This window comes from Rhinopithecus bieti, unplaced genomic scaffold (assembly GCF_001698545.2).
Source record: "Rhinopithecus bieti isolate Rb0 unplaced genomic scaffold, ASM169854v2 scaffold_1853, whole genome shotgun sequence".
Lineage (NCBI taxonomy): Eukaryota > Metazoa > Chordata > Mammalia > Primates > Cercopithecidae > Rhinopithecus > Rhinopithecus bieti.
In genome coordinates, this window is record NW_016804151.1 from 3472279 (window position 1) to 3497266 (window position 24988).

At 35.7% G+C, this 24988-nt stretch overlaps 1 protein-coding gene and 1 pseudogene across 2 annotated transcripts in view; one reads left to right on the top strand and one right to left on the bottom strand.

The window, feature by feature from the left end:
- RABGAP1L (RAB GTPase activating protein 1 like) overlaps positions 1–24988 on the top strand; it is an 808808-nt gene that overhangs the window by 194643 nt on the left and 589177 nt on the right. For both annotated transcript variants that reach the window (XM_017866952.1, XM_017866951.1), the window contains exon 12: positions 15988–16081. In XM_017866952.1, coding sequence (XP_017722441.1) covers positions 15988–16081 — 94 coding nt within the window. The remainder of the gene's footprint in view (positions 1–15987; positions 16082–24988) is intronic.
- LOC108526216 (UAP56-interacting factor pseudogene) lies at positions 12103–13032 on the bottom strand (annotated as a pseudogene).

Sequence of the window (24988 nt, forward strand, 5' to 3'; positions counted from 1 at the left end):
TTTTTTTATCTCCCTTTTCTGAGTTTAATAAATGACCATTTTAACAAAAGCTTATGAGATGAAATTGCTTTATGAATGAGACATTTTATGTCAAGTTCCAGCCAGTAGCTGACAACACTTTCAGTGCAATGTTAACAATTTGAAATATTTTGAAATAATTTTATAAATTAATACTGTAGCTGTGAAAAGCTCAACCTCATAATCATTCTCCTCTGGAAACACTCCATTCCATCTTATTTTTATAAACACTTTATATGGAAATATGATACGTTGCTCCTGTTTAGCAAACTACTTTAGGAGGCAAAAAATTGATTTATTAAATAATTAACATGCAGATAGAGAAAAGCTATGTGCCTTGCAGAAGATCTAAAGTTGTTATTGGGAGCAAAGTGATAGTCATATATATATATTTTTTTATTATACTTTAAGTTCTAGGGTACATGTGCATAACGTGCAGGTTTGTTACATATGTATATTTGTGCCATGTTGGTGTGCTGCACCCATCAACTCGTCAGCACCCATCAATTCATCATTTATATCATGTATAACTCCCCAGTGCAATCCCTCCCCCCTTCCCCCTTAATTTCCTTTCTTAACATCTTCATAGTTTCCCAAAGTCCCAGTCAAAAGATAAAGTGCCTCCTGATCAGTCACATCCCCAAATCTGGGCACTTTCATATTTTTAAGGAATGTACACAATTCCTCGTCTTTGTCTCTCTATTGTTTTCCTTACCCTAAGCATGTGAACATATTCTAAAAATAAAGCACTAACAAAAAAATTCTTTATTTCACATTGGAGTGTCATGTGATAAAAGCTACTATATAATGACAAATAAGATACAGTCCCAGCACTCAAAGAGCCTGGATTCTAGGAAAGAGAAAATACATGTAAACATGAATATTGTAGATATTAAACACACGAGTAAATAAAACCAAACATGTTTTCATGAAAGTTTTATATGTATTATAGTAGAAGTCTACATAGCAAAAAGGAAGGACTGGCCAGTTTTCCAGGAAATGGGTGTTGATAAAGGGAGCATAAGGCTCGAATTGACTGTGCAGTTCTCTTTAGCTATATTAACCTGTCTCTCATCTTTCTTTATTTCCTGAGTTGGGTAAAGAAGAGTATACATTTAATATCTCCACTTTCCTCTCATATATTCCTCAAACCTGTGCCAGTAGGCATTCATGTTTGTTAAATGGTAATGGCTTGTGATAGCTAACACTTACAGAGCTCTTGCTCTTTGCCAGGCACCCTAATAACATGTTTCACATATAGTAACTTGCTTATTTCTTACAACTACTCTCTAAGATGAGTACTGTTATTAGATATAGACAACTGAAGCACAGAGAAGTTAAATACCTTGATCCATATCACAACTAATAAATGTTGGAACTGGGCTTCAAATTTAGGCCATTTGACTTTGGGTCCTACGCGTTATGAATGACTTGTGAACAAAATTCTCTAAAAAGGAATTTGGGGAAAAGAGACTTTTTTCCCAGTAAACAGTTTGTAAACCAGGGAAACATAGCCGTCAGTGTAAAATGAAGAATGCATTTCAGAGAAAAAAGAGAAGGTTTGGATTTTATAGAAAAATACGCTTCCCAAATTCCCAGTCAGGTCTTTTATGCAAGTGAAAGATTTAAATTCATGTAGTTCCGAATAGTTGGCACAGTGGAGTTCTGATTCGTTGATATGGCTGAGCCCTGCTTGGCTGTGGCAGGTGAGTCCTGATTGGTTAGTTTCCAAGCCCTAAACCAGAGGTCTCTGTCAGATGTTTCTTTCAAATGACTGGCAGGTGGTGTAGGGTTTTTGGTTTACTTATCTTGGCACAGACATCAGGAACTGGTTTGGCTTGATTGTAGAAAGAGAGGGCCTGTGACACTTTTACATCTTTCTGAGAACACAGAGTACATGACTGTTCCCTCACCCAGGATGGCCGCCTGGTTCTGTCTTAACTTTGAGCATCTCAATTAGCCACAGGAAGTCCATTTTGTCTGTTGGATAGGGTATACTTTAACAGACTGAATGAACCTAGTTGCCTTTTACCCATGCCTGCACACAAATGCCTATATGCTAAAGTTCATTTATTTCCAAGGCATACACATTTCCTAGTTTTAATGGATTTTCCTTTGTCCTCACCCTTCACTCATTGAGGAAATTTTGAATATTCTTATGGCCAAGTACTAATCTAGCACTGCAAATATAGAAATAAAAGTGGCCACTACTATCACGAAACTCATAGTATGGGAGAAAATGTGGAGGAAAATGGATAATTATAATATGACCTGCTAAGTGTTATGATGGTATAGGCCTAGAGGGGTCAGTATTTAACCCAGCCAGAAGAGGGTAACCCCTAACCTGAATTATGATGGAAAAGTAGGATTTGGCTAAGCTTCTTTCTATTATTTGTCCTCCCAATTTTTTTGTATGTGTGATGGGATACAGTTGCTTTTTCAAAACCTTCAATTACCCCTTTACATATCTGCACTGTTGCATTGTTCCTTCTGTTTTCTTCTTCGTCATGTTCTACTTGCAAGCCTTCTCAGTGTGTCTGTTACTGTACTTTGGCCTCCAGTGTCTTTTTCATTCTTATTTCCTTTTTAGCTTATTCATCCTATCTAGAAACTTGTCTTATCTACTACAGTAGGAAATTTAATTTACTTTTCTTCAGCTCCTTTATTCCTCTCTGGCAGGGTGCCATAGTGTTTAAAACACTCATGATTATTGGTTTCTTCAGAGAGGAAGATAGATCTGGGTCATATGCTTGATGTGACTGGGATATTCATTTCATTTTTGTTCTTTCTGGGCATCAAGGGAATTTTACCCCTTGAAGTCTCTCAATTAAATCTTGGCCCCAATTTACTGTTTCTTGGGCATGTTCCTTTAATGTGCCTAGCTTTTCTGTTTTTGGCACGAGTGCCCAACATTTACTGCATATTGGCACTTGGCACACAGACTGGTATCTGCTGAATGCCAGATACAGCCTCCTCTACAAAATGTGGTGGGAAAAATTATAAGGGAAGGTAGTGTTTGACTCTGGATTCAAACACAGGTTGAATTTCTAACCTTTTATCATTTATTAGCAGGATAACCTTGGGCAAGTTACTTAACCTCTCTCTGCCTCAATTTTCTCATTTTTAAAATGGGCAAACTAATAGTGACTACCTCATTAGGTTTTTAGAGGATTAAATGGGTTAATGCCTTTAAAATTTAGAACAGTGAATGGACTATAGATAAAAAAGGAAGACATTTAATAAGAGCCTGGGGTTCCTAGCCTACCTGGCCAAGAACTGTTTTTTCATCCAACTGTTTGGCTCCTGATTTGCTGTTGCGTCTCCCTTGTTCATCAGGGATCTGGTCAAATTGTGCTCATTATCTTTTATTTTCTTGTGGTTCTCCTCTGATAATCTAGGTTTTTATAGTTCTAATATCCTTTTGTAGAGGAAAATAATTTGGGAGCTTGTCAGGAAGACAGCAATTGTTGTTAACAGTGAGATTTTATAGCTCATTGTTGGGGTTTATAATAATAGGTTTTTGTTTCATATAGCAATAGGGATTGTTCAGAAGTTAAAAATTTTTTTGCCATGCTTATTATCATTATGCATACTTATAAGAGATTAGAATATTTCAGAAATATAAAACTCAGAAATAAAAGAAGTATTCCCTAAATATTTTGTGCTTGCTATGTGGTAAGATACTGTTGGAGATACTGAAACATAATTGCTAGTAATAGTTTGGCATAATTTCTTACAGTTTTTCAAAAAGATCTGTATAGTCATAAAAGTTACATTATTTATGAAAATAAGAATGATAATGTTTTGTTTTGTTTTGCAGGAAAAGTCAAAACTAATAATATGATCTAGAGAAACTAACGCTTGCTTAGATGTTTTTAACATTATAGTAAACTAATATGCCAAACTTCAAAATGACCAAACATATAACTTGTAGCTGTGGTATTTTGGTGCATTTGGCATTATACCGTAATTTACAGTATACAACATCTGATGACTTTTAGCAGTATCTTGGTACAACAGACTAACTCCTCCCATCCTGTCAGAGTTAGAGAGAGGAACTCTTTTCTCCCCATAAATTCTTGATTTTTAATTAATTAATTAATTAGTTTTTCTAGTTTTCATCTCCTGTCTTAATATTGGACTTTGATATTTACCTTTTTTATTCATTTTGTTTATTTTTAAAAAAAAATTTTGTGGATGACCTGGCGTGGTGGCTCACACCTGTAATCCCAGCACTTTGGGAGGCCAAGGCAGGCAGATCACAAAGTCAGGAGATTGAGACCATCCTGGTTAACACAGAAATATGCTGTCTCTACTAAAAAAATACGAAAAATTAACTGGGCGTGGTGGTGGGTGCCTGTAGTCCCAGCTACTTGGGAGGCTGAGGCAGGAAAATGGCATGAACCCAGGAGGTGGAGCTTGCACTGAGCCGAGATCGCACCAGCGCACTCCAGCCTGGGCAACAGAGGGAGATTCAGTCTCAAAAAAAAGATCGTGGATATATAGTAGCTGTATATAGTTATGTGATACATTAGCTGTTTTGATACAGCCATGCATAGAATAATAATGACATCATGGAAAATTGTGTATCTATCCTCTGAAACATCCTTTGTGTTAAAACAATCCTAGTATACTCTTTTACTTATTTTAAAATGTACAATTATTATTCATTATAGTCTCCCTATTGTATTATTAACTACTAATTTTATTCATTATTTCTTTCTTTCTTTCTTCTTTTTTTTGACACAGAGTTTCGTTCTTGTTGCCCAGGCTGGAGTGCAGTGGTGCGATCTCGGCTCACTGCAACCTCTGCCTCCCAGGTTCAAGTGATCCTCCTGCCTCACGCTCTTGAGTAGCTGGGATTACAGGCATGCGCCACCATGCCTAATTTTGTATTTTTAGTAGAGACAGGATTTCTCCATGTTGGTCAGGCTGTTCTCGAACTCCTGACCTCAGGTAATCTGCCCACCTCGGCCTCCCAAAGTGCTGGGATTACAGGCGTGAGCCACCATGCCTGGCCTCTATTCATTATTTCTAACTTTATTTTTTTAACCCATTAATTATCCCTACCTCCACTCTGTCCCCCTACTATCTTTCCCGTCTTTCGGTAACCATCCTTCTATTCTCTATCTCCCTGAGTTCAGTTGTTTAAATTTTTAACTCCTCCAGATAAGTGAGTACATTTGATGTTTGTCTTTCTGTTCCTGGCTTATTCGCTTAACAAAATGACCTCCAGTTCCAATCATGTTGTTGCAAATGATAGACTCTCATTCTTTTCTGTGACTGAATAGTATTCCGTTGTGTACATGTACCACATTTTCTTTATCCATTCATCTGTTGATGAATGGATAAAGCAACTTAAGTTGCTTCCAAATCTTGGCTGTTGTGAGTGGTGCTGCAATAAACATGGGAGTGCAGATATCTCTTTAATATACTCATTTGCTTTCTTGTGGGTGTATACCCAGCAGTGGGATTGATGGATCATGTGGTAGCTCTATTTTTGGTTTTTTGAGGAAATTCCAAACTGTTCTCTGTAGTGGCTATACTAATTTACATTCTCACCAACAGTGTACAAAAATTCCCCTTTCTGCACATCCTCACCAATATTTGCTATTGCATGACTTTTGGATATAAGCTATTTTAACTGGGGTGAGATGATAGCTCATTGCAGTTTTGATTTGCATTTTCCTGATGATCAATGAAGTTGAGCACCTTTTCCTATGCCTCTTTGCCATCTGTATGTCTTTTGAGAACTGTCTATTCAAATCTTTTGTCCATTTTTAAATTGGATTTTTAAATTCTTTTCTATAGAGTTGTTTTAGCTCTTTGTATATTCTGGTTATTAATCCATTGTCAGATGGGTAGTTTGCAAATATTTTCTCCCATTCAGTGGGTTGTCTTTTCACTATGTTGATTGTGTCCTTTGCTGTGCAGAAACTTTTTAACTTGATATGATCTCATTTGTTCACGTTTGCTTTGGTTGCCTGTGCTTGTGGGAATATTACTCAAGAAATTTTTGCCCAGATTGATGTTCTCGAGAGTTTCCCCAATGTTTTCTTTTGTATCTTTCTAGGTTTAGGTCTTAGATTTAAGTCTTTAATCCATTTTGATTTGGTTTTTATATATGACGAGTTAGGGACCTAGTTTCATCCCTCTGCCTATGGATATTCAGTTTTCCTGGCACCATTTATTGAAGAGACTATCCTTTCTCAAATGTATATTCTTGGCATCTTTGTCAAAAGAGAGTTCACTGTAGATGCATGGACTTAGTTTCTGTGTTTTCTCTTCTGTTCCATTGGTCTCTATGTCTTTTTTCATGCCAGTCCCATGCTGTTTTGGTTACTGTAGCTCTGTGGTATAGTTTGAAGTCAGTAATGTGATTGCTCCAGTTTTGTTATTTTTGCTCAGAATAACTTTGACTATTCTGAGTCTATTGTGATTTCATATAAATTTTAGGATGTTTTTTCTATTTCTGTGAAATTTTAGGATATTTTTTCTATTTCTATGATGTCATTGGTATTTTGATAGGGATTACATTGAATCTGTAGATTGCTTTGGGTAGTCTGGACATTTAAATAATATTGATTCTTCCAATCCATGAACATGAAATATCTTTGCATTTTTTTGGTGTCCTCTTCAGTTTTTTCATCAGCATTTTATAGTTTTTATTATAGAAATCTTTTACTTCTTTGGTTAATTTATAGGTATTTAATTTTATTTGTAGCTATTGTAAATGGGATTACTTTTTTGATTTCCTTTTTGAATTGTTCACTGTTGGCATATAGAAATGCTAGTGATTTTTGTATGTATATTTTGTATCCTGAAACTTCATTGAATTTATCAGTTCTAGTGGTTTTTTTTGTTTGTGGAGAATTAAGTTGTTTCCAAATATAAGATGGTATCATCTGCAAGCAAGTTTCATGTGACTTCTTCCTTTTCAGTATGATGCCCTTTATTTCTACCTTTTAAAAAACACTTTTAAGTTCTGTGGTACATATGCAGATTGTTACATAGATAAATGTGTGTCATGGGGGTTTGTTGTACAGATTATTTAATCATCCAAGTATTAAGCCTAGTACCCATTAATTACTTTTCCTGATCCTCTGCCTCCTCTCACCCTCAGCCATCCGATAGGCCCCAGTGTGTACTGCTCCCCTCTATGTACCCATGTGTTCTCATCATTCAGCTCCCACTTATAAGTGGGAACATGCACTATTCAGTTTTCTGTTTCTGTGTTAGTTTGCTAAGGATGATGGTTTCCAGCTCCATCCATGTCCCTGCAAAGGATGTGATCTCATTTTTTTTTATGGCCACGTAGTATTCCATTGTGTATATGTGCCACGTTCTCTTTATCCGGTCTATCATTGATGGACATTTAGGTTGATTTCATGTCTTTACTATTATGAATAGTTTTGCAGTGAACATACATGTGCATGTGTCTTTATAATACAACAATTTATATTTCGTTGAGTGTACCCAGTAATGGGATTGTTGGACCAAATTGTATTTCTGTCTTCAGGTCTTTGAGGAATCGCCGCACTGTCTTCCACAAAGGCAGAACTAACTTACACTCCACCAACAGTGTATAAGCATTTCTTTTTCTCCACAGCCTCTCCAGCATGTGTTATTTTTGACTTTTTAGTAGTAGCCATTCTGACTGTATGAAATGGTATCTCATTGTGGTTTTGATTTGCTTTTCTCTAATGATCAGTGTTTTTGAGGTTTTTTCATTGATTGTTGGCCCCATGTATGTCTTTTTTTGGAGATGTTCGTTCATGTCCTTTGCCCACTTTTTAATGGGGTTGTTTTTCTCTTGTAAATTTGCTTAAGTTCCTTATAGATGCTGGATATTAGGCTTTTGTCAGATGCATAAATTGCAAAAATGGTCTCTCATTCTGTAGGTTGTCTGTTTACTCTGTTGATAGTGTTTTGTTGTTATTGTTCTCTTTGCTGTGCCAAAAGCTCTTTAGTTAAATTAGATTCCATAATGTTAAAGAGAGAAAAAGAGTCAAAGAAAAAAAGAAAATAAGAAAAACTACTGGGAGGGGCAGGAAAATGGTAGCTCAAAACTGTAAATGGATAGAATAACTTTTGCAACTACCAATTATAATAAATTTACATAAAGATCATCAGTGGGTTTCAGAATCATTAGATAAAGGGTTTCTGGAGAAAACGATACATTCAGGAATCAAAGTGTTATTGTTGTTATTGTAGTGTTGTTATTGTTCTCTTTGCTGTGCCAAAAGCTCTTTAGTTAAATTAGATTCCATAATGTTAAAGAGAGAAAAAGAGTCAAAGAAAAAAAGAAAATAAGAAAAACTACTGGGAGGGGCAGGAATACCATTTGTCAAGTTTTGCTTTTGTTGCAGTTGCTTTTGGCATCTTCATCATAAAATCTTTGTGCCGATGTCTCAAATGGTATTGCTGAGGTTGTCTTTAAGGATTTTTATAGTTTTGGATTTTACATTTAAATCTTTAATCTATCTTGAGTTGATTTTTGTGCATGGCGTAAGGAAGGGGTCCAGTTTTAATCTTCTGCATATGGCTAGCCAGTTATCCCAGTGCCATTTATTGAACAGGGAATCATTTCCCCATTGCTTGTTTTTGTCAGGTTTGTTGCAGATAGTTGTAGATGTGTGGTCTAATTTCTGGGTTCCCTATTCTGTTCCATTGGTCTATATGTCTGTTCTTATATCAGTACCATGCTGTTTTGGTTACGATAGCCCTGTAGTATAGTTTGAAGTCATGTAGCATGATGTCTCCAGCTTTGTTTCTTTTTGCTTAGGATTGCCTTGGCTATTCAAGCTTCTTTGGGGTTCCATATGAATTTACAATTTTTTTTTCTAGTTCTCTGAAGAATGTCAATGGTAGTTTAATGGAAATAGCCTTGAATGTGTAAATTGCACTGGGCAGTTTGGCCATTTTCACAATACTTCTTCCTGTATATGAGCATGGAATGTTTTTCATTTGTTTTTGCTCATCTCTGATTTCTTTTAGCAGTGGTTTGTAGTTCTGCTTGAAGAGCTCTTTCACATCCCTAATTATCTGTATTCCTAGGTTGAATGTCCTTTATTTCTTTCTCTTGTGTGACTGCTTTAGCTAGAACTTTCAGTACTTTGTTGGATAACAGTGGTGACAGTGGGCATCCTTGTCTTGTTCTAGATCTTAGAGGAAAGACTTTCAGTTTTTCCCCATTCAGTATGATACTAACTGTGGGTCTGTCATATTTGACCTTTATTATATGGAAGTATGTTTCTTCTATCCCCATTTTTGAGGGTTTTATAATGAAGGAATGATGACATTTATAGAGTGGTTTTCAGCATTAATTGAAATGATCATATGGTTTTTGTACTTCATTCTGTTGATATGATGGATCACATTGATTTATTTGCATATGTTGAACCATTCTTACATCCCAGGGATAAATCCCACTTGGTCATGATGAATGATCCTTTTAATGTATTGTCGAACTCATGTTTGCTTGTATTTTGTTGCCAATTTTTGGATCAGTGTACATCACTGATATTGGCCTATAGTTTTCCTTTTTTGATATGTCTTTGGTTTTGGTATCAGGGTAATACTGGCCTCCTAGAGTAAGTTTGGAAGTATTCCCTCTTCCTCTATCTTTCAGAACAGTTTGAGTAGGATTGGAATTAGTTCTTTAAATATTTGGTAGAGTTCAGCAGTGAAGCCATCAAGTCTCAAGTTATTCTTTACTTAGAGGCTTTATTAGGACTTCGATCTTGTTACATATTATTGTTCTGTTCAGCTTTTGGATTTCTTCATGGTTCAATCTTGGTAGGTTGTATGTGTCTAGGATTTTATTCATTTCTTCTAGATTTTACCATTTATTGGCATATGGTTGCTCATAGTAGCCACAAATGATACTTTGAATTTCTGCAGTATCCATTGTAATGTCTTTTTTATCTCCAATTTTATTTATTTTGGATTGTGCTGGGTCACCCCTGAAACCAGCATGTCTCAGAGCCCAAGGTCAATGGTATACTTGTGGGTATCAGTGTTGGTTGTTCAGGGCCCAAGGGTTCTTTAGTTAGCAGATGATAAATCCTTCCAGGACTGGGTTCTTCCCTCAAGGCAGTGGGATCCTTTATGGCCCAGGGTGTATCTAGAAATGTTGTCTAGGAGCTGGGTACTGGAATTGAGGCCTCATGACTCTGCCTGTTACCTTATTCTACTGTGAGTGACCTGGTGTCCAAGATGCAAGACAGAGTTCTCTTTACTCTTTGCTCTCCTCTCCTTAAGCAGAAAGTAGGAGACACTTTCTTGCTGGGAGCTTCACTGCCTGGGGTTGGGGGAGTGATGACACAAGCACTCCCTTTGCCATGCCAGTTGGTGTCTCTCTGGGTCACATGCCACCCTATTTCAATAGCTCTAAGCCACACCTAGTGCTAGGAGTTGCCTAGGAATTGCAGTCTTTGTGTCCTAGACGCCTTTCAAGTTTACCTAGGATCCCAGAGCATTTCAGTTTGCAGTGTTGAGGCTTGCTGAGCAAGTTCCATCTGTTGGGATGGGTGTTTCCCTGCTGGCTAGGGCTGGTCCAAATGCTCCCTCTGTGTGTGGGTGCTAGCTGAACCTAGGATGGCTCTATCCTCCACTGTGACAGGGCAGCACTGAATTCAATGTGACGTCCCCCAGTTGCTGTGTTCTTTATCCCCAAAGTGCACAAATTGCCTTTCTGCACCACAGGCGGCTGCTGAGGGATATGGGTGGGGTGGTATGAGCAACTCAGGACTGTCTCTCCATTCTTCCTCATTGCCTCTTTTGGTAATACAAAGTTAAAACCATGTACTGTGATTGCTCACCTGATGTTTGGTTCTTATGACAGTGTTTTTCTGTGTGCAGATGGTTGTTTAAATTTGGTATTCCAGGGGGTGTGGGAGTGTGATTCGTGTAGGCTTCTATTCTGCAATCTTACTCTGCCCTCTGAACTTTAATTTATACCGTACAAGAAATCAGAGTGAAAGGTAAACAACAAGGTTACAATGTAACTCTATTATAAATTTTGAATTTTTTTTGGTGACAAATACCAGTATATTTTTGTCTTTGGAGCTAGAAATTATTTAATTTAGCAAGCTCTAAAGCTTATACATTTTAACTTCTCAAGTAAGAAGTCTGGCACTTTATGGCTATAAATTTTACTATCAAAATATCCAGGGTAGTGAATTCATTTTAATAATTATAATTCTTCTAAACATCAATTGAAGAATTATTTGTGGACACTAGACTCAAGACTATACTAAATCCAAACAGTATGCCTGGGACCTCAGTTTTGAGTTTTTCATCTCAGTTATCTGTCCTTCAACTTACTACTTCCTCTTACACTTTCATTTACTAAACACATTTTCAGATTTTTAAATTGGACCTTCTCCTCCAAGGCCCTATTGGACAACTTTGTAAATATGCATTTACAGCCTTTAAACACCAACATTTTAAACTGAGACTAATTCCTGCAACCACATTCCTTGTTAAAAGTTCATCACTTGGCCAGGCATGGTGGCTCACGCCTGTAATCCCAGCACTTTGGGAGGCCGAGGTGGGCAGATCATTTGAGGTCAGGAGTTTGGGACCCACCTGGCCAAAATGGTGAAACCTCATCTCTACTAAAAATATAAAAAAATTAGCCAGGTGTGGTGACAGGCCCTTGTGGTCCCAGCTACTTTGGAGGCTGAGACAGGAGAATCGCTTGAACCCAGAAGGTTGCAGTGAGCCAAGTGAGCCAAGAGCTCTATCACTCCAGCCTGGGTGATAGAGCCAGACTGCGTCTCCAAAAAAAAAAAAAGTTCAGCACTAGCAATATCTTTCTGTCATTTTCTTCTGCTCAAGGAACAAAAGAAGTCAAACAGATAATGGGTTCTGCCTGAGCCATTTGTGAAGTCTAAGAACAGATACATATACTCCCTGTTATTCTCTCAGGGCATTATTTTATCCTTTTTTTTAAACCTTGAAAAATAAGTGTTACTTAGCTTTATAAATATTTTGAAGTCAAGTTTCTGAATTTCTGTGAAGAACTCTTCTAACTTTTTCAAACACAGTCGTTACTCAATAGTCCCTGTAACATGAGATTTATTCCACAGTTAAAAAGTGACTTCCCCCTTTGTTACATGTGAGAGTGGCTCTTTGTTTTCTCAGGATCCCAAACTGCTCATTCAAAACTCTCTGTCTGTTTTCCAACACTATTTATGTCAGATTGTAGGGAAACACCCACGGGAACTTTCTTTATATTTTTTTGCTGCTGTTTTTTAAAGAATGAAGGTACAGCAGTGTGAATTAATCATGGTTTCTCAGTTGCTGGGCATTGTACTGCCAGGGTTGTCAGTAGATATAGTCAGATTCCTGCGTTTCTGATAGAAGTCTGGCATTCACTAGTTCTCTTTGCTACTACATCACCTAGCAGTTGCTCCGTGTTCAACTGGGCCTGAACCTTCTTCAGGCCTCTTCCAAAAAGAAAAGTTACCTGTGAAGTGTCTTTCTGATGTCTTAATTTATTTCCTCTCCTGGTAAAATTGGCTGTCATGTTATTTTTTCTGTTTAGCTGGTTAGGTCTCTTGAGACTTGCAACTGGTTTCCTACACACTTCATTTTGTTTCAGAAGGCTTGGCTTTCTTTTTAACACTGGAAAATAGTGTTTTGTATTCTTGTCACTTAGACATGGACAATTCATAGGACTAATTCCTTTTCCAATTCCAGATGATTTCCTAACTGCAAGGCCAATGATTATCCATGAGGATGTCTCTTTCTAGGCATTACTCTTCCTCTACAGCTTAGACTGGTTTTACCAAAACCAGAATTCTGTTGGAGTACCCATTGTATTCTCATCCTAAATTGCTGGAGTCTTCTGTTTAGTTTTGGAAAAGTCTGCTTTTTTCCTTCCTTTCAATTCGGTTTGATGACACCATCCAAAGACATATCAATTTTGTCAAGGTTTTTGTTGCTGTGGGCTTTTAGCAGCTGTGACAAGGTCACCATGGCTTCTGCCAATTGGGTACCAAACTGGTTTACAGCTTGAAACGTGGTGCTAGAACAGTCAGTGGGGAAGGCCAGAGTTGGAGACCTGCCACCTCTCATGCATGCACACAAGCAGGCTACCGGGCAGCATCCTTGTCCTCCCACCCGTGGTTGCCAGCATAGACCAATTTATCCCATTCATTTAAATTACTTGATAGTGTTCTCTGGAATACTCTTGAATATACCATAATTTAGCTAGTAAAACATATTGATGGATTACTGATAGTTCAGTTTCTTACTGTTACAAGCAGTGATACACTAAAAATCCTGTTACACATATGTCTTTGGAGTATGTGTTTCTGGAGGATACATTTGATCAAATGATATGTTAACTTAGCATCTTAATAAATTCAAAAAGATTGTTCTTATTTAAATATCAACCTTCTTGCCTGTTTCCTTATGCTTTTAGGAAAACTTAAGTACTATCAATTTTTATACTGTCTGTCAATGTAATTGGTAGATATGTTTCATTGTTTTAATTTGCATTTAAAAGATTAATGAAATGGGTTTTCTGTAACATTTTATTTTAGTCATGTTTTACATATTGTGACCTGTACTGTCTTGATATCTTAGCTTAATTTTCTGTTGGATTTTCTTTATTCTGTTGATTAGTAAGATTGTGGTATATTAGTGAAAATAGCCATTTGTCAAATGTTAGAAATTTTTTTGCTTTTAAAAAATATACATACTCTTATACTGTCATAGATGTTTTAATTTATAGGTAGTCAGATTTTAAATCTTTTAATGGTATCTTTGATTTTGTTCTTATGCTTAGGAATTCCTTTCTCAGCAAGAGTATTACGAATTTGAAAGATTTTCTGTCATCAGTATTATTTTCTCATTTTTATTATAATCAAGATTTATGATATCCAGGAATGTTTATTTCCATTTCCCTTTTTTGTTTTCATTGTGTTCCTAGATTCTAGTCTCTAATTTGGCATGTACAACATCATCAAATAGCCTGAAACCTTGGCATATTATTATTTACTGTGGATCAGAATAAAGTATTAGATGGGATGATCTTGGATCCTGCTTAATTGAATACCAATTTATAAGTACCTATACTTGGTAATAGTTTATAAGTGGGCCAATTATCAGTCCTTGTTTGCATGACATAGTCTAAGTTTAACCTGTCTTCCAGAATAATTTTTTTTCGAGATGGGGTCTCACTCTGTCACCCAGGCTGGAGTGCAGTGGCACAATCTCAGCTCACTGCAATCGTGGCCTTCTGGGCTCAAGTGATCCTCCCATCTCAGCCTTCCGAGTAGCTGGGACTACAGGAGTATGCCAGCATGCCCAGCTAATTTTTTGTAATTTTGATAGAGACAGGGTTTTACCATGTTGCCCAGGCTGGTCTCCAACACCTGAGCTCAAGCCCTCCTTGTCCTCCCAAAGTGCTGGGATTACAGGCCTGAGCCACCACACTTGACCAGGAATAATTTTTAATAGTGTCCTTTCACTGTAAAAAGTGCCTCAGTTTAAATAAAAAATTATAAATGTTATAAAAGATAGTTGTTTACATGGGATAGTTCCTCAGGGTATTGTAACGCTAAAGCTTTAGTTGTTTCCATTTATGTCATTCAGTTGTTTCTGTTTATATTACTTCTATAGTAGTAATATTTCATTTGCTTTAACTTTTAAAATATCTGTTATTTTCATGATGAACTTATTACAAGCTTCATACAGTTGCTTATGTGAGGTATTTCTAGAACAGTTATGCTAGTGTGTACTCTCTTTGCCTTCATTTTAATTACAGGAATGATGTTCACTTTTTGCATTAAATGTCCCTTATAATTCTTATTTACCTAGTATTGCTTTAAAGATGATGAAACATTTGTCTCTGTATGTGGACATATTTTGGTTATATTTTATTAAATATGTCATCAAATCTTTTTTGTGTGGCTATGACCTAATGTTTTAACCTGGCCAAATAAACCATTACTTATTACATTAATGTTTTCTGATGTTGCATATACTCGGATCATTGGATTTTGTGGTATGCTAATTAATACTGGATCATTGGATTTTGTGGTTTGCTGAGTAATACTGTTCTTAACACAGATCCCTGTGGGAGCCACTCAATGCCAATCCCCATTGTACTGTCACAGTGTTGACAAAAGTTTGGTACTTGTTATCTGCCAGATAGGTTTTCAGCTATCTTATTTTATTCCGATAGTATTTCTCCAGCCTTTTCTTATGTAGTACTGTGTCAAAGAATATTTTATAATAGGTAAATTGTATCTGTTGTTCTTTCTTTCTTTTCTCTACTACCTCTGCTACTGCTTAAAAGGTTTATAGAGTTTAGTATTGGTCATTTTCACCACTGATTATAAACTGTAAATCAACCCATATTCTTTTACATTTTGAGGTGTTTTGTAAAATTGCCATATAAAAAGGCCAGTTTCAATTTTCCTCTAGTTAAAATATCTTTTTTTTTTTTTTTTTTTTTTTTAAGAATACATCTTAAGAAACCTAACTTTTTTTTTTTTTTTTAATAACATTTCTGGTTGTTTGTATGTTCATGTCATAATATATATGTTTCTCAGTGTAATGTTTAGGTATATATGTTTCACCCTTAATTTTTATGTTTGTTGGTCCCATTAATAAAATTTGAGAATATCTGTCGCGTAGAACACCATATAGAAATTACTAGTTTGTGCCACCACTAGCTTTTAAACATTACTCTTTGGATATAGCTAATTATTTGTAGGTATTTTCAATTTCATGTTATGTAAACTGTATATGACATTTTCATAAAAGTTTGTTCTTTTAAAATATCTAGGCACTGGAGATTAATGAAGTTCTTACCATTATTTTTGCAATGCGTGTAATAATGTAAAAGAAGATTGTTTTATTAGACTCATTTTTCTTGTTTTATGATATTTAAAGTATCTACTGTAATATATAAAGTAATGTTTGTTGGTGTTTGCGTTTCTTCTGCAGACAGTGATAATGAACTCTCAAGTGGAACAGGTGATGTGTCTAAGGATTGTCCTGAGAAGATCTTATATTCTTGGGGAGAATTGCTAGGAAAATGGTAAAATTTTATTTTTCATACTGAAAATGTTATATTTACATAGTTGATGTTAATTTGTTGTATTAAAATCTGTGTGTTAAAATAGGTTTTAAAGGATTAATATTAAAATCTATCTTAATATCTTAATGTTGTTTAAAAACTTAAAAATCAAAATATATTTTATAGATACTCTTTATATTTGGCTAGGTCTTCCCCCCAAGCACGGTTCTATTTAACTTGCTTTTAGAAGATGTCTTTGTCTTATTATTTCACTCAGACCTTATTATTTGTCTTATTATTTCACATCATTTAGCAGAGTCAATTTTATGCTATATTGCCAAGGCATTTAAATGTCTACTGTTAAAGGGTTACATTTTTTTTAAAACCAAGTCTATTACCACTAAAATAGGCTGTATAGTTTAGAATTTCTCATTTTACCACTGACACAGCTTGTTTCATTCTTTCTGACTAAAACTATTACTTTACATTTTGATGTATTTTATGTGGAATTACAAAAAAGTACTCTGTTTATATTTATTATATTAAGTACTCTTTATATTTATTTTAAATACATTTTTTAAAAGGACTATCATATGTCGGTGTAATGAAAAAATCCTGCCAACAAAATACTTCCCCATACTAATATAGACATAGAAATTCAATTTATTGTTGAATAAGCATATCAGATTACATGCATGCAGGTAGTCCAGGGGAGACTACAAAGTCTGGGCAGTCACATCTCTCTCAAGACTTAAAGGGTTTTTTCTTTGTTGTTTTTTTTTTTATTCCAATAGCTTTTAGGTTTTATTTTCACATGGAGCACCAGTAAGGTGTTAGAGCCAGTCAAAATAAGGAGTTGATTTAGAGATTTATTTTCTTTACCTGGCAATTCATTTGCACTACCAAGAATGGGAATCCTTTGCATAGCTATGGACAGTAAACTTTGCATTGCCATTATGTTATATATGTTGAGAGTTGTAAACTAGCCTAGTGAAAGACAAAGGCACACACTTCTGTGTTGTCACACAATTCCCAGATGTTCCAGCCATTCCACTGAAGTGATGTTCAGTAATCTTTTGTCCATTTCAAAATCTTATACAATTTTACCCCACACTATATCCAGGATCTAATTTACTCATTTGCAAGCATTGTCCACCTAAATCTAAATTTATCTCATATGTTTTTATCTGTTTTATTTAGGGTTACTCTCTTACTTTACTTTAAGATGAACAGTTCTCTTTTTAGATGGTCCTGAGTTAGGACAATTTCAATGGGGGATGGAGAGCGGCAGGAAGTGAGATGGGAGAGTGTGTTCTAGTTAGAGGCAGGTGACTTTCTCAGTCTCAGTCCAGGCTGAGGAACAGGAAGCATGCTAAACTTTTAAAACAGAAGCATTTTAATGCAGATAATTGGCTTACAATGTGTTAGAAGTTTGAGAGAGCAGAAAGGAGACATTATGACTGGAGTGACCCAAGTAGTAGGAAATAGCTATGGCCTATAGGACTGGAGAAATAAAATGAAAGAAATATTGTTACCAGAATCTAGGAACTCAGAGGAGGTCTGAGGAGCTGACGCAGGAATCTCTGAGGAGGGCTGCATCCTGGTTGCTTAGAATTATGAGGATGCTCATAGCAGCTAGTGTTTAGAAGGAACTGTCAGGGCAGGGGACAACTGTTTAGTTCCACACTTCTGAAGAGATATCCAGATCTTGGGTATCGGAGCAGGTGGGGAGAACCACATCATTGGTGCTGGTACTTGTTGCCCTGGCTAGAATTAGTATTTTTCAGGAGTTATGGTATAGCTGGTGCTGGCAATGGAATTCCTTCTTCCATTCTTCTACCTTCCACCTGTATATGTCTATTACTCATGGGCAGAATCTAACCTGGAAGCCAGTGGGTAAAGGAGTTTGGGATATGTAGTCTGCAGATTCTCGGCCCTTATATCTTTGAGCAGAATATGGAAGGGTGGACTTGTAGTTGATAGGCAGTGGGTAAATGACTACAAAAGGGCAAAAGCTGGGTCTAATTCTCATTTACCCATTTATCTGGGCCAATTGAATTAGGCATTCTTAATATCCAATGTTTTTAGATAGAGATTTATTTATTAGGAACACTGATAAGGAAAAAAAATGAAAAACAGCACCAACAACTTTTCCTAATCTTCTTCATCTTTGGTCTGAAAGTGTACATTTATGGTCCAACCATATGGATGTGATTGACAGCAGTGGATAGAATGGTAGCATATGCATTGATACCACGGCTTGGCTTCTACTATTACATGGTTTTTCCTTTCTCACTTCAAGTTATTTGCTGGGGGAAGGCTTAGGAATTTACATGGACCTCCATGCACCATAGAAATAAGCAACGTGTCTCCTGCGGCAGCTCTACTCTCTGGCCAGAATTTATTTTTCCCTGATTCTCTGGTCAAGAACAGAGGCATAGTCTTCCATTGTGGTCACTTCATAAAACAAGGGCTCCCTTCTTACTGGATCTCTCATTACTGATAATTGTGTGTTTACTTTTTACCGGCCCAACACATTCATTCTTTCTAGTATAGCAAAATACATGGCACCTAAAACTAATACCTTATACTCCAGTTGAAATTAATCAGCAAAAGAGCTCTTAGAGATCTATATATAGGTATTGTAGAAACTAATTTTCTTTGGATAAGATGTTTCTTCTTGTCCATAATTTACTCCCAAAGGCAAAATAATTTCAACTTGATAAGATCTATGGAAGGGGAATATAGTTTAATGGGAAAAATACATTATGCTAAAACTCAGAACTGAATTAGAGTTCCAGTTGTAGTGCTAACTTGATAGGTAGCTTGCACAAGTTATTTAACATTTTGGGTTCCATTTTCCAGTGAAGCTTTTATAAACTTGCTCATGTATGCATGCTTTGTCTTTCAGAAATGGAATAATGTTTGCAAAGTTTTTTTGTGTGTTTTGTTTTCTTTTCCTAGCCCTTAGATTGAGAAAATACCTTAATTTTATTGTCTTTTATGGTTTGGGATTATATCACCATTCATGAGGAATTTACAATAACACTCTGGGCTCTTTCATTTAAGAGAATATGTACAAACATCTCACTTTCTTGGTTCTTAGATGAAATTTAGTTAAAAGTCCACATGCTTATTGGGAGAAATGGCAAGGTGAGAATGGTTGGGAAGGGAAGTAGAGACAGACATTGGCTTTTTATCAATCAAGTTTCTTTTGATTTTAAATTATTTATTCATAATATTTTCTACATGGTAGTTAATATTCTAAAACGATAAACAAAATTTAATATAGAAAAAATTATGCTTTTCTTTTTTGCCTTTGCATGCTCTTATTTCAAAATAGATTTAAAATTCATGGCATATTATACTAGAAAACAAGTCTGTCAATGATCTAAGCTTCTATCTTTAGATACTGGGAAAAAAGAGAAAAACCCAAAGCAAGCAGAAGCGAGGAAATAAGAATATAAATAAATGGAATTGAGAAGAACACTACAGAAAATCAGTCAAACTGAAGCTAATTTTTATCAAGATTAATATATTTGATGATGATAAACATCTAACTAGACTGATCAAGAAAAACGAGAAAGAAAACACAGATACAAGAATCAAAGAGGCTACATCATTACAGATCATCACAGACATTACAAGGATATAAAAGAATATTATAAGCAACTCACTGCCTATAAATTTAGAAGCTTAGGTGAAATCGACAAACACTTGAAAGTCATAAATTGCCAAAGCTTACTTGAAATAAATAACCTGAATAGTCCTATATTAGTTGACAAAATTGAATTTATAGTTAAAAAGTTTTCAGTAGAGAAAATTTGAGGCCAAACTGACAAATTCTACCAAATATTTAAGAAAAAAATAATAAGACTGGGCGCAGTGGCTCATGCCTGTAATCCCAGCACTTTGGGAGGCCGACGCAAGCCGATCACTTGAGGTCATGAGTTTGAGACCAGCCTAGCCAACATAGTGAAACCCTGTCTCTACTAAAAATACCAAAAAAATTAGTCAGGTGTGGTGGTGTGCACCTGTAATTTCAGCTACTTGGGAGGCTGAGACACAAGAAGTGCCTGAGCCTAGGAGGTGGAGGTTGCAGTGAGCTAAGATTGCACCACTGCACTCCAGCCACTGACAGAGCAAGACTCTGTCAGAAAGTAAAGTAAAGTAAAGTAGAGTAGAGTAGAGTAGAGTAGAGTAGAGTAGAGTAGAGTAAAGAGTAGAGGAAAGGAAAGGAAAGGAAGAAGGAAGGAGAGAGAGAGAGACAGACTGGCAGGAAGAAAGAAAGAAGGAAAGAAAGAAAGGAAGGAAGGAAGGAAAAGAAAGAAAGAGAAGGAAGGAAAGAGAAAGAAAGAGAAAGGGAAGGAAAGAAAGGAAAAAAGAAAGAGAAAGAAAGAAAAGAAAGAAAGATAAGGAAGGAAGGAAAGAAAGAAAGAGAAGGAAAGAAGGAAGGAAGAAAAAAGTATATAAATTTTACATAAACTTCCCAGAAAACAAAAGAGAAGGCAATACTTTCCAGCTAATTTATGTCATTTGCTTACCATGCTCTTAAAACCAGATGAAAATATTACAAAAATGAAAATTGCAGACCAGTGTCCCTCATGAATATAGACTAAAAAGGCCTCAACAAGTCCTAGCATATCAAATCCAATAATATGTAAACTTAAAAAAGGATAATGTTGCATGACTATGTGGGACATATTTTGGGAATCAAGACTGCTTTGACATTTGGAAACAAATCAGTGTTATTCACTTATATCAATAGGCTAAAGAAGAAAAACCATATAATCATTTCAATAGATGCAGAAAAAGCATTTGACCCAATTCAGCATTCATTCATGATTTTAAAAAACCAAAAAACAAAAAAATGTCTCAGCAAGCTAGGAATACAAGAGAGCTTTCTTAACCTGATAAAAGGTACCTATGAAAAACCTGCAGCTAACATCTAACTTAAGAATGTCACATCCCAAGACTGGGAATAAGGTAGGGATATCTACTCTCATGAGTCTTACTCAACATAGTACTAGAAGTCTTAGCAAGTGTAATAGGCAAGAAAAAGAAATAAAAGGCAAACAAGATTGGAAAGGAAAATATAACACTGTCTCTTTGCAGAGATGTGATTGTCTGTGTGGAAAACTCCAAGGAATCTACAAAACAAACAAAAACTCCTAGATCTAATAAATGAGTTTTACAGTGTTAAAAGATACAAGATCAATATGTGCACATCAGTTTCATTTCTATATACTGGCAATGAAAAATTGAAAATAGAAATGTTGAAACAAAAAAGCACCATAAAAGAAAACCATGAAATAGACAGAAATCTAACAAATTGTGAGCTAGATATATACTTTGACATACTAGAAAACGATAATCAAAGACATCAAAGAAGACAGAAATAAATGAAGATATATACTATGTTCATGGAATGAAAGTGTCGATATTGTTAAGCTTTCAATTATTCCCAAACTAATCTTAAAATTAGTGCAATTTCAATAAAATTCTCAGCAGATTTTTTGGTAGCAACCAACAAGCTGATTTTAAAATTTATATAGAAAGGCAGAGTAACTAGAATAGCCAAAACAATGTTGAAAGTGAAGAGCACAATGAAAAGACATACTACCTGATTTCTAGGTTTACTATAGAACTACAGTAATCAAAAGAGTATTGATACAAGGATAGACATTGAGATTAGTGGCATAGAAAAGAGAGTTCAGAAATAGAGCCACACAATCTAAAGAGACATTTTCTAAAGAAGACATACAGATGGCCAAGTAGCACATAAAAAGATGCTCAATATCATTAACCATCAGGGAAATGCCAATCAGAGCTACAGTGAGATACCACTTCATACTCACTACGATGTCAATAATCACAAAGACAGATAATAACAAGTGTTGGCAAGGATGTGGAGATGTTGAAAACATCACATAGCAACTGCAACTTTCATATGTTGCTGGTGGAAATGCAAAATGGTGCAGCCATTTTGGAAAATAGCATGGTATTTTCTTATAAAGTTGAAGACTCTTCTTATACCACCCAGCAATTCGAATCCCACTGCTGTGTATTTACCAAGGTGAAATTAAAACCTATATGGGAATGTTTATGATTGCCTTGTTCATAATTACCCCAAACTACAAACAACCCAAATGTCCTTCAGAAGTAAATGTATCAACCAACTGTGATATATTCATTCTATGGAATACTGCTGAGCAATTAAAAGAATGAACTGATGTACATCACAACTGATGGATCTCAAGTGTATCATGTTAAGTGACATATGCCAAAGTCAAGTGACTTAATACTATGTTATTCCATTTGTATGATATTCTGGAAAAGCCAAAACTGTCGTCATAGGAAGCATGTCAATAGTTGTTAAGGACTGGTGGTATTGCCTACAAGAGGGTCCAGGGAATTTGGGTATGGGGGGAATGAGGGAACTATCCTATATCTTGGTTACAGTGGTGGTCACACACCTATATGCATTTGTCAAAACTCACAGAATTGTATACTAAAAACGTGAATTTTACTCTGTATAAATTGTGCCTTAAATAAACAGCAAAAAAGAAAGAAAGCCCAGAGTCTTAACTGCTAGTAGGTGCTGAAGCAAGAATAGTATCACTAAATCTAAAAAAGAAAAAAGAGGAAAAAAAGGAAATTTATGTCTTATACATAGATGGCTATTTGAAGTGTGTTCTTTTCTCCTGTCACAACAGTTCCTTCATTATACCTTGCATACTCATTTTTCTCTCTTTATTTTGTAGTATTTATTATAGGTAACTCTGTCTTAACTAACTTTTCTCTTCTTATCCTGCAAAGTTATGTCAAATGCACATGACCTCCTTAAAGTCACCGTTGTTTTAGAGACATCTCCTACAGTTCCTAGAGTATAGTAGGTGCTCAATTCTTATTTATTGACCGATTTTTTGAATGAAATATCTCTCACCATTACAGATTTCGGTCCAATTTTATGAACATTTTATATATCTATATTTGGATCTATATTTGGTAATTATTTTATCTTATATAGTGTTTTAAGAAATCTAAGTTGTAATATTCTCCATTAGATTATGCACAGATTCATTTATCTTATATCTGGCTGCATCTTGAACCCTGGGAATGTTACTTGAATAATTTGTGTCTTGATCATGTCGTGGTGAGATATTTTATTTAAACATTTTAAAAGATCATTCTGACTGCCCAGTGAAAATGGATTAAAAGGGAACAAAGATGGAAGCAAGCAGAACAGGTAGAATGCTATTGTAAATAATCCAGGGGAGAGATAATTATGTCTTGCACCATGCTGGTAGCAGAGGGTGACATGCAATCAGATTCTGGATGTATTTTAAGAGACTACTGATAGTATTTGCTTGTGTTTTCTGTGTGGCCTGAGAAAATAAATAACTGGCCACTGATGTCAGAGTTTTGGCTTGAGCTACTAGAAGACTTGTTGTTTACTCAAATATAGAAGAAGAGAGATTTGGAGGATAAAATCAAGATTTTGGAGATGTTGAGCTGCATTTAAGACATCCAAGTGACTATGTCCATTAGTGATTTTCATATAACATTGAGTTCAAGGAAAAGATAGGGAAGGAAATATGAGTTTGGGAGTCATCAGTATATAGATGGTTTTAAAGCTGTTAGAATGAAATGGGTGAGATTACTTAGGGAGTGAGTTTAGATGATGACATCATCCAAAGACTGCACCCTCGACCACTCCAGTGTTTGGGAGTTGGAAATATGAGAAGGATCATGCAAAGGAGCCCAAGAAAGCACAACCAGTGAGGTAGGAGGACAATAAAGATAAAATCAAGTAAACTAAGTCTATCAGGAAGGAGACAGTAATCAAATGCTGATAGGTGAAGTCCAGTGAAGCCTAGAATTCCACTGGGTTCAACAATTTAGGTGTCACTGGTGATCCTAACAACAGTTTCAATGGAGAGGCAGGAATGAAAGCCCAACTGGATTGGAAATCAGCAGATATAGATAGCTCTTAAAATAGTTTTGCTATAAAGGAATGATAGGAAATGAGGACACATTAGTAAGTGGATGTGGGTTGAGAGTTTTTTATTAAATGGGCAATATAGCATGTTTGTATGTTGTTAGAAAGGATGTAACAGAGAAAACTTCATAGTGTCAGAGAAAGAGGACATAATTATAGGATAAGTTGATGAATAGGCAAGAAAAGATGTATATGTTGACTAGTGGAGGGGTTGAATTTGGAAGCAGAGGTAGCTCATTGTAACAGAAGGAAAGGTCAGGCGTGGCTACAAAGGTAATAACTGACAATTCAGTGTACTTACTATGTGCCAGGTTCTATTCTAAGCACTCTCCATGTTAATTGTTGCAGCGGCTCTCTGAGGTAGGTATTATCATATCTTCATTTTAGAGATAAGAAAACTGAGGCATAGCTATGTTAGGTAGCTAGTGTAAAATACAGAAAACATAATGGCAGCAAGTAAGTAACTTGCTCAAGATCTCACAGCCAGTAAGTAATTTGCCCATGATCTTGTCAAGTAAATGACAGAGCCAGTTTTGAATCTAAACCACTCTTGTTTTAGAATCAGAAGGGTGTGTGTGTGTGTGTGTGTGTGTTTTCTGTTTTTTTNTCTCTCTTTATTTTGTAGTATTTATTATAGGTAACTCTGTCTTAACTAACTTTTCTCTTCTTATCCTGCAAAGTTATGTCAAATGCACATGACCTCCTTAAAGTCACCGTTGTTTTAGAGACATCTCCTACAGTTCCTAGAGTATAGTAGGTGCTCAATTCTTATTTATTGACCGATTTTTTGAATGAAATATCTCTCACCATTACAGATTTCGGTCCAATTTTATGAACATTTTATATATCTATATTTGGATCTATATTTGGTAATTATTTTTATCTTATATAGTGTTTTAAGAAATCTAAGTTGTAATATTCTCCAT